This window comes from Sparus aurata, chromosome 23 (genome assembly GCF_900880675.1).
Source record: "Sparus aurata chromosome 23, fSpaAur1.1, whole genome shotgun sequence".
Lineage (NCBI taxonomy): Eukaryota > Metazoa > Chordata > Actinopteri > Spariformes > Sparidae > Sparus > Sparus aurata.
The window spans coordinates 15,685,470-15,699,620 of NC_044209.1; the positions used below are offsets into that span (position 1 = coordinate 15,685,470).

General features: G+C 39.0%; 2 protein-coding genes across 2 annotated transcripts; both read right to left on the reverse strand.

Moving 5' to 3' along the window:
- Positions 1-1,459: 1,459 nt before the first annotated feature.
- On the reverse strand, positions 1,460-4,269 carry LOC115575229 (basic proline-rich protein-like). The gene is made up of 8 exons (XM_030407093.1): positions 4,096-4,269; positions 3,783-3,869; positions 3,446-3,468; positions 2,993-3,226; positions 2,584-2,740; positions 2,267-2,374; positions 2,103-2,137; positions 1,460-1,703 (listed from the first exon to the last, which is right to left on the reverse strand). Exons 1-8 carry the CDS (start codon positions 4,267-4,269, stop codon positions 1,694-1,696), a joined length of 828 nt encoding a protein of 275 aa, XP_030262953.1. The 3' UTR covers positions 1,460-1,693.
- Positions 4,270-5,615: 1,346 nt separating this feature from the next.
- On the reverse strand, positions 5,616-6,724 carry fahd1 (fumarylacetoacetate hydrolase domain containing 1). The gene has a single exon (XM_030407413.1). It carries the CDS (start codon positions 6,610-6,612, stop codon positions 5,950-5,952), a length of 663 nt encoding a protein of 220 aa, XP_030263273.1. The 5' UTR covers positions 6,613-6,724; the 3' UTR covers positions 5,616-5,949.
- Positions 6,725-14,151: the final 7,427 nt, after the last annotated feature.

The window sequence follows — 14,151 nt, forward strand, 5'->3', positions numbered from 1 at the left end:
AAGCCTGTGGGAGAATTGTAATTGAACCTGGAACAGATGTTAAACAGTCCAGGAAGAATGTGGTTGTGATGAAGGTACACAGCCTGAAAGTCCAAATTACACTTCATGAGAAGAAATACCGCAGTTTTATTAACCGGCATTGGCATCGGCATTGCTGCATTCAAATGTTAATTAACCAGATGACACGCACCGAAAGGGCAGCAGGGTTCACCATTGCAGTTAAGAAAAATGTATCCATGTGGTGGTTTCGCAGCAGAAAACGTGGTCCATCAAATGCTCTGAAGAAAACACGTCTCCGCTGATCCAACAAGCAGCAAAATGTTCTGGATTTAAGAGTAACCACAGGTAGCCCCGTGCCAAACCCTCAAGTCCTCTAAACTCCTTCACTAACATGAATATTTTCTCAACTTGAACTTGTCTGGGATAAACTCTAGTTCACATTGCAGACACTGAAGGGAACGCCATATTAATTCAAACTCGGCTGTTTCATCGTGACGGTGGGAAATATCCTCTGATGTGAGTCGACTTTTATCATAAAGCACAGCAGCTCGCAGAAAGAAACTATTACATTCAGAAAAGTTCAAAATGCTCTATACGTTTGTCTTTTATATTGTTGTTGCGACACTATCAGTATATCTTTTATTTCTATGCCATGATCATCATGATAGTTTGGATCTGACTCAAGCTGTGATGCAAAATAATTTAGACTATGAGACATTTAAAGTTAATTTGAATCTATTTCAAATTTGACTATTGCTTTTGTTATGTGTGAGCTGCAGCAATGGACAGTATATTTACTCAAATACTGTGTTTAACTTTAATTTTTGGGTAGTTGTACTTGTGTTTATTTCGATTTAAGCCTATTTGAAACATCTACTCCTGTCTATTACACTTCTATGTGAATTTACCCAGTAAATATATTTACCAAATACCGTACTTTCTAAATAATGTACATTTTTCTGTACTTCTGCTCAAGTAATACACTGTTATATTAGTATGTTTACTAAATTAAAACATCTCAGTACTTCTTCCAGTGTTGGAGGGAATTTAAACCAGCATATAAAGCAGATTAAGTAGATACAATCAGCCCCAGCTGGTCAGATAAAACGTAAAATACTTATTATTTTACACTTTAATACATGAACAGCAGTGATAATCGGAAAATGTTGTTTATAATAATATAACAACAAGGGCAATTCTGCCTCCAGTAATAACTACTTTTATATTTTTTCTAGTTATACATGAAATTGACTTTTGATAAAATACTTATAATATATTATAGCAGATTTTATTTAAGAACCAGTTCAGAATGCATCCTTCACCACTGATGATCTGTGACGAAGACAAGTGACGACGTAATGAATGATTTCGTATCCTTGACTAAACTCGATCATTCGGTAAAACAGCAACAATAATGATGACAGTGATCCTAAAAATCAACAGAGTAAAAATGTTCCCATTCATTACCTCAATTTGCTGCTGTTTATTTACAATCCAGCGTATTTACATGACTTTATACACTACATCCTACACCTGTGGACAATGACACATGTCACATGCAGGCAAGTCACTGGAGTCTGTCTGTGTGCCAACATGGTGCTTCATCACATCTGGCGGCACCAAAATTAGATGCGAGGGACGGGGCTCCACAGCTGCCTGTGAGGTGGATGCCACTTGTGAATCACACCACTTCTTATACGGTGCTACACCAACAAACAAAACCAAAGATCAGTCTTTTCTGCAGAAATCTGCGTTGGACAACATTTAAACACTAATATTGAATCAAAACACGTTAATTATATAAAGTCACAACTTTTAAAGCGATACACAGTTCAGTCTTAACTTCAAGAGGCACTACATAGTTTGGGAGATTCAGTTCAAACTCAGAATTTTAGTATTTACAATTAATGTGTGGTTTTTTTTCATCTTTGACATCTGGGTGAGCTGGTTTCTCCTCCACCCTTCCCTGTATTCATGTAATTGCCCAATGGCACGCCAAATTGTTTCACTGCTTGAACTAAATACCTTCAAATATACATTTGCTTGTTTGCCATTTAACAATTTCATCTAGATCTCGTCACATTTCACATGATCGTCCTTACATTTGGGGGTCTGTCTTCGGTCCCTCTTCCTCTTTCTGCCCTACACAAAAACACACACAGTCTTTACACTTTCCATCTGACATCAGCCAATAAAAGCTCTTTGCAGTGACTCTGTCCAGTGCTGCATGTGGTGATGTACACGTGTGTGAGCGGTGTGTACTCACATAGTTTTCACTGAATGACCAGCCTGGGTGTCTCTGGGCGTGGAGCTGTTTCTCTATTTTGGCCTGTTGGTTGTATTTGACCTGCTCCTCCTCTGATAGTGAATTCCACTGAGGACATACGGATAACACACTGTTCGTTAGCACACACACACACACACACACACACACACACACACACACACACACACACACACACTACAGACACTATTATGCACACAGGTCCTCATTAAAAGGGTCAATCGTTGTAAAGATGTAAGAGTTAGTGTCTACTTGTCTAAGGCATTGATCAAGTTTGTAACGCTTACTGTCACACTTACTTTATGTGCAAGGAGTATATTCACAGTCCCACTTCCCATCCTCCTGATTTCCTCATTCACATGCGGCCTCTGCTCTTTCATGAACAACAGGAAGGAGTTTGGTGGCCTTTTTACATATGGACGGTCGTCCTCCTGCTGGCACTCACACTTTATTTCGCTACGGCACAAACACAGGGCGAAAGCTCAGCTAAACACTGTGGAAACGTTATGATGCGCAGAAAGATACAAGACATGCGTAAAACGTTTGCCTGTGCTTTTTGAAGACACTGATTTTCAGAAATGTACAGATAAATGACAGAAATCAAACAACAGCTGGTGGATGTAAAACATTAAAAGGACTGATCATGGGAAAGTCACAAAAAAAAGGAGAAAAGTGCATTTTGACAAAAAGTGTCCACAGCAAACTTACTCTGAGTTGGAGGCGCTCGGCTGAGGAGGAGCAGGGTCATGAGGAGGAGCAGGGACACTGGGAGGAGCAGGGTCATGAGGAGGAGCAGGGACACCGGGAGGAGCAGGGACGCAAGGAGGAGCAGGGACACCAGGAGGAGCAGGGACACCAGGAGGAGCAGGGACGCAAGGAGGAGCAGGGACACCAGGAGGAGCAGGGACACCAGGAGGAGCAGGGACGCAAGGAGGAGCAGGGACACCAGGAGGAGCAGGGACACCAGGAGGAGCAGGGACGCAAGGAGGAGCAGGGACACAAGGAGGAGCAGGGACACCAGGAGGAGCAGGGACGCAAGGAGGAGCAGGAACGCAAGGAGGAGCAGGAACAACAGGATGAGCAGGGACGCAAGGATGAGCAGGGACACCAGGAGGAGCAGGGACACCAGGATGAGCAGGGACACCAGGAGGAGCAGGGAACCTCACCACCAGTACACTGTTATACTGGGAACACAAACACACACAGAACAGGTTGTCAGACGAGCAGCGATGGTGTCATGCGTCCACTAGGCGTCAGGATTTCTCCCTCACAATTATTTAAAATAACTCGCTGCCATTAAATAATTCTTAAAAGTGCCATTTTTCTAAAGGACCTTTGAACTGGAGCTGCAGGACAAAGTCAGATTTTACATGTGTTAGTTCTGTAAAGCTCTCACTGTTCCAGCACTGATATCCTTCTCCTACGGCACTTAACCTGCTGTCTGCTGCAACCAAACAGTGGCGATGTGCAGAGTGTGTGTGGTGAGTCAGAGTCTTACTTTATGCGGAGGAGCAGGCTGATTGGTGGCTTCCGGTGCAGGTATCAGCCGCGGGACACCGTTCACAAGCCTGTGATACGACAGGTACTGCGGAGAGAGAGGGGGGACATTTAATAAAGCCACAGCACCTTTCTTCCATACATGAGGCAAACACTCAGTGGCACTTCAGGCACTTTACAGGTGTTGTGCATCATTACATTCAGGAGAACAAAGTGATCTTACATTTAAATGAACATTCTCTCCTGCATTTTTGCCACAAAGAAACTGCTCTACTCTTAATGATATCTTTGCCCATGATATCTTGGTATCTTACCTGTACCTGGCCATGATCGCCTCGCTGACAACCGCCATATTCTCTGACCTGACTGGGTACACGCTGAGTCTGTGTGTTCACTTCAAGCCAAGCATAGACATGAGGAGGAGGAGGTGCAGGGATGGGTCCCTGGCTTTTAGTGCCTGGGTGACCGTCCAGGTGACCTGGCTGCATCGTGTCCACCTGACTTGAGACCCTTTTTTCAGGAGCACCATATATTATATTCACTTAGGGGATATATCGTGCTCCACTACATTTTTATGAAGAAGGTGTGGACAAAGTGTAAGATCGGTCAAGAAAAAAGCGATGATTTGTTTCAGATTCAACCAAACTCAACACATGGTTGATCTAATTGGCTTCACATGGACCCGATACAAGACACAAATAGTGCTCACGTGTTAATGGATCAATAACAAAACTAACTCAGACTAAAATAAATGTTGAATCTACTTGTAGATGCCTATTTTCACATTGTGGTATTAGTAGTTTTACTCAGACTATTATATTTGCACCATCGCTGAATGGGAAATGAGTGTACAGTATAGAAACATCATGAATATTGTGCAGAAACAAACTAACAAGCTTCAAATTAAATATTTAGCTAATGTCAGCTTCACCAGTCAGCAGAGAGTCAACAATATGTAGCCATCCTCAACTTGTACAGGTGATCTTGTCTCAAAAACTGTCTGTTTAACTACTCACTCAGAAGGTGTTCTGACAGATATGTTCTCTCCCTGTTCTTCAAACTCCTCGTGGTGAATCTGAAAATACGTCTGAAGTTCGCCAGGTGAAGTCTGCAGGTGAAAGAAGCTCCTCTGCTCAGACTCAAGTCCTGTAGATACCACACGTCTCCATGACGACCCCAAAGGTACATCTTCTAGCTCCATTCAAATGTATCCAGAGACCTAGTCTGTTTATGTTTCAAATACCAGCCGCAACATTTTAAAGCCAAACAGGCATTTTTCAAAAAAATCTGCAAGTATTCATCTCCATTAAAATGAAAAACAAAAAAAATATTGTTGCCATGACACATCAATGAAAACAAGCCTTTGCGGGACCGAAAAAACAAAATTGTACACATAACATGGGTTCATGATGAACACATCTTGAAAAATGCACCACAGGTCATTTGAAATATAATATGCTGCACGGAGAACTCATTCAGACCTTTGTACAAATGTTTGTAGGTAATGAATGTTGTGTTGTGAGGCAGAGCAGAGCCGGTTTCCACTTTGAAACTGTTAAAACTGAACATAAAACATACATGTATTTGAATCTAAAGACACGCTCTGGTCACATAAAAGAAAAAACTTAGGCGATAGAAGCAGTATCACCATGATTTAAATCACTGTATTCATAAAAAAATAAATCCCAGAAATTCCTACAACTTCATCATCGACAAATATAAAACAGAGTGCCATTAGTTCATGACATTGTTGCCATATTATTAAATGCTTACATTTTATAAAAGAAAACTAAAGAGATGATCACAAGATAAGAAAGACATTTTAAACACACACTCTTTATCATTTAGAAACATTTATTGCAGCTTTTTTTCCCCTCTGTTTGTAACACAACACTCAACATACTTTGCAGCTAATACGGCACACTGACTTTTGTGCTACTTATCCTGAGAGATACATCCTGTGTAAATGGAAAGTCAAAAATGTATATTACATAATTACACAACATTAATCATGTGTTTTGTAAAATTATTCCCAAGTAGGCAGGATAGAAATCATCAGGAAAATGGTCTTGAAGGCACAGCACTGCCACCTGCTGGTCAACAATGGTATTACAAATGCATTTAAAAGAATTAGAGTTTGAGGATTTATATCTCGTCTTGTATTCATACTACTGGTCTTGTCTGTCTACTCTGAAGTTCATGGTGACAACGTCCTCGATCCCGGCCTGCAGCTCGTCGTGCTCCTGCACGGGGGAAACTCCTTTCGGGGTCCCGGTGAGGATGAGGTCCCCCTCCTCCAGGGTGATGAACTCGCTGATGTAGCTGATGAGGTAGGGGATGGAGAAGATCATCTGCGAGGTGCAGCCGCTCTGCTTCAGCTGGTCGTTCACCTTCAGCCACAGCTTCACGCTGCCCGGGTCGGGGATGCGCTCTTTGGGGATGAACTCGCTGACGGGGCAGGAGGTGTTGAAGGCTTTGGCGAGGGTCCAGGGCAGACCTTTGGACTTGCACTCGTCCTGGATGTCCCGGGCTGTCATGTCCAAGCACAGAGCGTAGCCCGCAACGTGCTCCATGGCGTCGGACTGAGGGATGGCCGTGCCCCCTTTCCCGATGACCACTCCTAACTCCACCTCATGGTGCAGGTTGCTGGAGTACAGCGGCACCAGGATGGGTGACCCCTCTCGCACATATGCTGAAGGTGGCTTCAGGAACAGGACCGGCTCCGTCGGAATCGCGTTTTTCAGCTCTTTGGCGTGGTCTGCGTAGTTCCTCCCGACGCAAATGATCTTCCTCCCCCATTCCCAAAATCGAGAGATATTTCGAGCGGTCATTGTGGAGACAGGTGGAGGTGTCAGCCGCTCTGAGGCAGTCAGCACCAGACGGTGGACTAAACTTTGACCGACGCTCCAGTTCCTGACGCGAGATTATTGACCTACGGCAAGCCTGAAGGGACACACAGAGAAGTGAAAATATCAAAACAACGCTATTATATCGCTGTATTTGACCTGTTTTACAGGTCAGATAGAGAAAATAAAGCCCCTATATATTCACTGAGTTATCTTTATGAATTCAGCGTTGAAATATGCACAAATAATAATTTAATTCACGTGTTTGACTGATTATTCACGATCCACTCCCCTTGACTTGATTGGTGGAGCCTGGCGGGTTAAAGTTGAAGCGGAACTGAATTACCAAACCAAACTTTTCTGGTTTCTACGAATGTGATAAGGATATAGCTGCTGTTGTTATGTTATTCAAGTCACTCGTAGGGAGTGCCTGCACTCTGCTTGGAGCTGCAACCGCCTTCAAATTCGGTACGTCCAAACCGATTTGTTTAGCTAGCATGCGAGTATTCTAGCTAGCGTGTTAGCTCGTGTACGTCAATTTTTAACTAGTTACAGATGATCACAATTTGATTTTGTGTGTTGCGATGGGTCGGGCGAGGACAGCTGGCCTGTCTCAGCAAACACATCTCCACCTTCATTCGGAATGTCCTCCATGACAGTCGAGTTCGAGTAATGATGTGGCAGAAAGCTAGGTGAAAGACACGTAGTGCACTTTTAAAGGTAGCATCGAAGCTAACGTTGTTTACTTTTAGCGGTGTCTGTCAGCTTGCAGGTTGTTTACTTATCCAGCCCATGGCTAGCTACTGTACAATGTAAATCATTTCCTGGTGTGTGTGGCCGCATAAAATAGACATTTATCTATTTTTTTTTTTATAAAATGGGTGTTTTATAATTACCTATTTATGATTAACAGAAAGTGTCTTCATGTCAGTATGTGTCAAATATTGACTTGTATCCTTCTCATGAAGCACCTGTAGAAGTCAGGGCTCAGGCAGCTGCCCTCCTTCACAGCGCAGTGAGGAAATCATCTCTGGTGGAACAAGCAAACATGAAGATCGAACTTGTCCCAGCTCTCAGTGACAACTACATGTACCTCCTGATGAACTGCGGTCAAGCCATCCGTCTTTCCGATCGCCGTGGTCAACTCACCCGCTCGTAAATTTTAAGTGTTCAACTATTCTCAGCCTTACGGTAAATGTGAAGAAACAGCGGACGTACTTCCGGTTTTCACAATAAAGGTATTAACAACAACAAGCTGTATAGCGAACCTACATTTAAGACGAAATATTTTACATTGAAGTGTTTCATGCGTCCGTGATGAATAAGAAACACTTACTGTCATTTTTTTTAACTGCAACAACGTGGGGAATTGCCAAAATAAAAGTCACTTATTTGTACCTGCAGACTGCATGTTTTCTTGTTTGAAGTACTGTTAAAACACTCTGCTCAATAATTCAATTATTCCTGTCTATGGGTAATGTATTTGACTTCTACACACAGAGGACTACAACTACAGCTGATATCAAGCATTTTTACTGTAGCAATGTGAAAAAAGTGTGAAAGTGACATATTCACCCATGGAGATGGCATATTTCACTGGATATGACTTACTGTAAAAGCACTCTGCTAAATAATTCCTGCATATGGGTGGCATATTTGACTTCTACACATCCAAGACTACAAGTACAGCTGATATCAAGCATTTTTACTGCACCACTGTGGATAAATTCAATTATAAATGTCACATATTTGTACCTGCAAATTGCACATTTCCCCATATTTGACTTACTGTAAAGACACTTTGATGAATAATTCCTGTCTATGGTCAGCATATTTGACTTCTACACATCCAAGACTACAACTACAGTTAATATCAAGCTTTTTTACTGCACCAATATGGAGAAATTCAAGTCTAAATGTCACATATTCATATCTGCAAATTGCACATATCCCAATATGCACCAATATAGAGAAATTCAAATCTAAATGTCACATATTTATACCTGCAAACTGCACATTTCCCCATATTTGACTCACTATAAAAACACTTTGCTCTATAATTCCTGCCTATGGTCAGCATATTTGACTTCTACACATCTAAGACTACAACTACAGTTGATATCAAGCATTTTTACTGCACCAGTGTGGAGAAATTCAATTATAAATGTCACATATTTATACCTGCAAATTGCACATTTCCCCATATTTGACTTACTGTAAAAACACTTTGATGAATAATTCCTGTCTATGGGTGGTATATTTGACTTCTACACATGCAAGGCTACAACTACAGTTGATATCAGGCATTTTTACTGCACCAATATGGAGAAAAGCAAGTATAAATGTCACATATTCAAATCTGCATATTGCACATTTGACCATACTTGACTTACCGTAAAAACACTTTGATGAACAATTCCTGTCTATGGGTGGTATATCAGACTTCTACACATGCAAGACTACAACTACAGTTGATATTAAGCATTTTAACTGCACCATTGTGGAGAAATTCAATTGTAAATGTCAGATATTCATCCCTGCAAATTGCGCATATCCCCCTACTTTACTTACTGTAAAAACACTTTGATGAATAATTCCTGCCTATGGTCAGCATATTTGACTTCTACACATCCAAGACTACAACTACAGTTGATATCAAGCATTTTTACTGCACCATTGTGGTGAAAATTAAGTTTAAATGTCACTTATTTGTACCTGCAAATTGCACATTTCCCCATATTTGACTTACTGTAAAAACACTTTGATGAATAATTTCTGTCTATGGGGGGTATATTTGACTTCTACACATGCAAGACTACAACTACAGTTGATATCAAGCTTTTTTACTGGACCAATATGGAGAAATTCAAGTCTAAAGGTCACATATTTATACCTACGATTTGCACATTTCCCCATGTTTGACTTACTTTAAAAACACTTTACTCTATAATTCCTGCCTATGGTCAGGATATTTGACTTCTACACATCCAAGACTACAAATACAGTTAATATCAAGCTTTTTTACTGCACCAATATGGAGAAATTCAAGTCTAAATGTCACATATTCATATCTGCAAATTGCACATTTGACCATGTTTGACTTACTGTAAAAACACTTTGATGAATAATTCCAGCCTAGGGGTGGTATATTTGACTTCTACACATGCAAGACTACAACTACAGTTGATATCAAGCTTTTTTACTGCACAATCGTGGAGAAAATTAAGTTTAAATGTCACATATTTGTACCTGCAAATTGCACATTTCCCCATATTTGACTTACTGTAAAAACACTTTGATGAATAATTCCTGCCTATGGTCGGCATGTTTGACTTCTACACATCCAAGACTACAACTACAGTTGATATCAAGCTTTTTTACTGCACCATTGTGGAGAAATTCAATTGCAAATGTCACATATTTATACCTGCAAATTGCACATTTACCCATACTTTACTTACTGTAAAAACACTTTGATGAATAATTCCTGCCTATGGTCGGCATGTTTGACTTCTACACATCCAAGACTACAACTAGAGTTGATATCAAGCATTTTTACTGCACCAATATGGAGAAATTCAAGTCTAAATGTCACATATTTATACCTGCAAATTGCACATTTCCCCATATTTGACTTACTGTAAAAACACTTTGATGAATAATTCCTGCCTATGGTCAGCATATTTGACTTCTACACATCCAAGACTACAACTAGAGTTGATATCAAGCATTTTTACTGCACCAATATGGAGAAATTCAAGTCTAAATGTCACATATTTATACCTGCAAATTGCACATTTCCCCATATTTGACTTACTGTAAAAACACTTTGATGAATAATTCCTGCCTATGGTCAGCATATTTGACTTCTACACATCCAAGACTACAACTAGAGTTGATATCAATCATTTTTACTGCACCAATATGGAGAAATTCAAGTCTAAATGTCACATATTTATACCTGCAAATTGCACATTTCCCCATATTTGACTTACTTTAAAAACACTTTGATGAATAATTCCTGCCTATGGTCGGCATGTTTGACTTCTACACATCCAAGACTACAACTACAGTTGATATCAAGCTTTTTTACTGCACTATTGTGGAGAAATTCAATTTTAAATGTCACATATTCATACCTGCAAATTGTACATTTCCCCATACTTTACTTACTGTAAAAACACTTTGATGAATAATTCCAGCCTATGGTCAGCATGTTTGACTTCTACACATCCAAGACTACAACTAGAGTTGATATCAAGCATTTTTACTGCACCAATATGGAGAAATTCAAGTCTAAATGTCACATATTTATACCTGCAAATTGCACATTTCCCCATATTTGACTTACTGTAAAAACATTTTGATGAATAATTCCTGTCTATGGTCAGCATATTTCGCTTCTACACATCCAAGACTACAACTACAGTTGATATCAAGCTTTTTTACTGCACCAATATGGAGAAATTCAAGTCTAAATGTCACATATTTATACCTGCAAACTGCACATTTGACCATATTTGACTTACTGTAAAAACACTTTGATGAATAATTCCAGCCTAGGGGTGGTATATCAGACTTCTACACATCCAAGACTACAACTACAGTTGATATCAAGCTTTTTTACTGCACCATTGTGGAGAAAATTAAGTTTAAATGTCACATATTTATACCTGCAAATTGCACATTTCCCCATATTTGACTTACCATAAAAACACTTTGATGAATAATTCCTCTCTATGGGTGGAATATTTGACTTTTACACATCCAAGACTACAACTACAGTTGATATCAAGCTTTTTTACTGCACTATTGTGGAGAAATTCAATTGTAAATGTCACATATTCATACCTGCAAATTGTACATTTCCCCATACTTTACTTACTGTAAAAACACTTTGATGAATAATTCCAGCCTATGGTCGGCATGTTTGACTTCTACACATCCAAGACTACAACTAGAGTTGATATCAAGCATTTTTACTGCACCAGTGTGGAGAAATTCAAGTCTAAATGTCACATATTTATACCTGCAAATTGCACATTTCCCCATATTTGACTTACTGTAAAAACACTTTGATGAATAATTCCTGCCTATGGTCAGCATATTTGACTTCTACACATCCAAGACTACAACTACAGTTGATATCAAGCATTTTTACTGCACCAATATGGAGAAATTCAAGTCTAAATGTCACATATTTATACCTGCAAATTGCACATTTCCCCATATTTGACTTACTGTAAAAACACTTTGATGAATAATTCCTGCCTATGGTCAGCATATTTGACTTCTACACATCCAAGACTACAACTAGAGTTGATATCAATCATTTTTACTGCACCAATATGGAGAAATTCAAGTCTAAATGTCACATATTTATACCTGCAAATTGCACATTTCCCCATATTTGACTTACTTTAAAAACACTTTGATGAATAATTCCTGCCTATGGTCGGCATGTTTGACTTCTACACATCCAAGACTACAACTACAGTTGATATCAAGCTTTTTTACTGCACTATTGTGGAGAAATTCAATTTTAAATGTCACATATTCATACCTGCAAATTGTACATTTCCCCATACTTTACTTACTGTAAAAACACTTTGATGAATAATACCAGCCTATGGTCAGCATGTTTGACTTCTACACATCCAAGACTACAACTAGAGTTGATATCAAGCATTTTTACTGCACCAATATGGAGAAATTCAAGTCTAAATGTCACATATTTATACCTGCAAATTGCACATTTGAACTACAGTTAATATCAAGCATTTTTACTGCACCAATATGGAGAAATTCAAGTCTAAATGTCACATATTTATACCTGCAAATTGCACATTTGACCATGTTTGACTTACTGTAAAAACACTTTGATGAACAATTCCTGTCTTTGGGTGGTATATCAGACTTCTACACATCCAAGACTACAACTACAGTTGATATCAAGCTTTTTTACTGCACCATTGTGGAGAAAATTAAGTTTAAATGTCACATATTTGTACCTGCAAATTGCACATTTCCCCATATTTGACTTACTGTAAAAACACTTTGATGAATAATTCCTACCTATGGTCGGCATGTTTGACTTCTACACATCCAAGACTACAACTACAGTTGATATCAAGCTTTTTTACTGCACCAATATGGAGAAATTCAAGTCTAAATGTCACATATTTATACCTGCAAACTGCACATTTGACCATATTTGACTTACTGTAAAAACACTTTGATGAATAATTCCAGCCTAGGGGTGGTATATCAGACTTCTACACATCCAAGACTACAACTACAGTTGATATCAAGCTTTTTTACTGCACCATTGTGGAGAAAATGAAGTTTAAATGTCACATATTTATACCTGCAAATTGCACATTTCCCCATATTTGACTTACCATAAAAACACTTTGATGAATAATTCCTCTCTATGGGTGGAATATTTGACTTTTACACATCCAAGACTACAACTACAGTTGATATCAAGCTTTTTTACTGCACTATTGTGGAGAAATTCAATTGTAAATATCACATATTCATGCCTGCAAATTGTACATTTCCCCATACTTTACTTACTGTAAAAACACTTTGATGAATAATTCCAGCCTATGGTCGGCATGTTTGACTTCTACACATCCAAGACTACAACTAGAGTTGATATCAAGCATTTTTACTGCACCAGTGTGGAGAAATTCAAGTCTAAATGTCACATATTTATACCTGCAAATTGCACATTTCCCCATATTTGACTTACTGTAAAAACACTTTGATGAATAATTCCTGCCTATGGTCAGCATATTTGACTTCTACACATCCAAGACTACAACTACAGTTGATATCAAGCATTTTTACCGCACCATTGTGGTGAAAATTAAGTTTAAATGTCACTTATTTGTACCTGCAAATTGCACATTTCCCCATATTTGACTTACTTTAAAAACACTTTGATGAATAATTCCTGCCTATGGTCGGCATGTTTGACTTCTACACATCCAAGACTACAACTACAGGTGATATCAAGCTTTTTTACTGCACTATTGTGGAGAAATTCAATTTTAAATGTCACATATTCATACCTGCAAATTGTACATTTCCCCATACTTTACTTACTGTAAAAACACTTTGATGAATAATTCCAGCCTATGGTCAGCATGTTTGACTTCTACACATCCAAGACTACAACTAGAGTTGATATCAAGCATTTTTACTGCACCAATATGGAGAAATTCAAGTCTAAATGTCACATATTTATACCTGCAAATTGCACATTTCCCCATATTTGACTTACTGTAAAAACACTTTACTCTATAATTCCTGCCTATGGTCAGCATATTTGACTTCTACACATGCAAGACTACAACTACAGTTGATATCAAGCATTTTTACTGCACTATTGTGGAGAAATTCAATTGTAAATGTCACATATTCATACCTGCAAATTGTACATTTCCCCATACTTTACTTACTGTAAAAACATTTTGATGAATAATTCCAGCCTATGGTCACTATGTTTGACTTCTA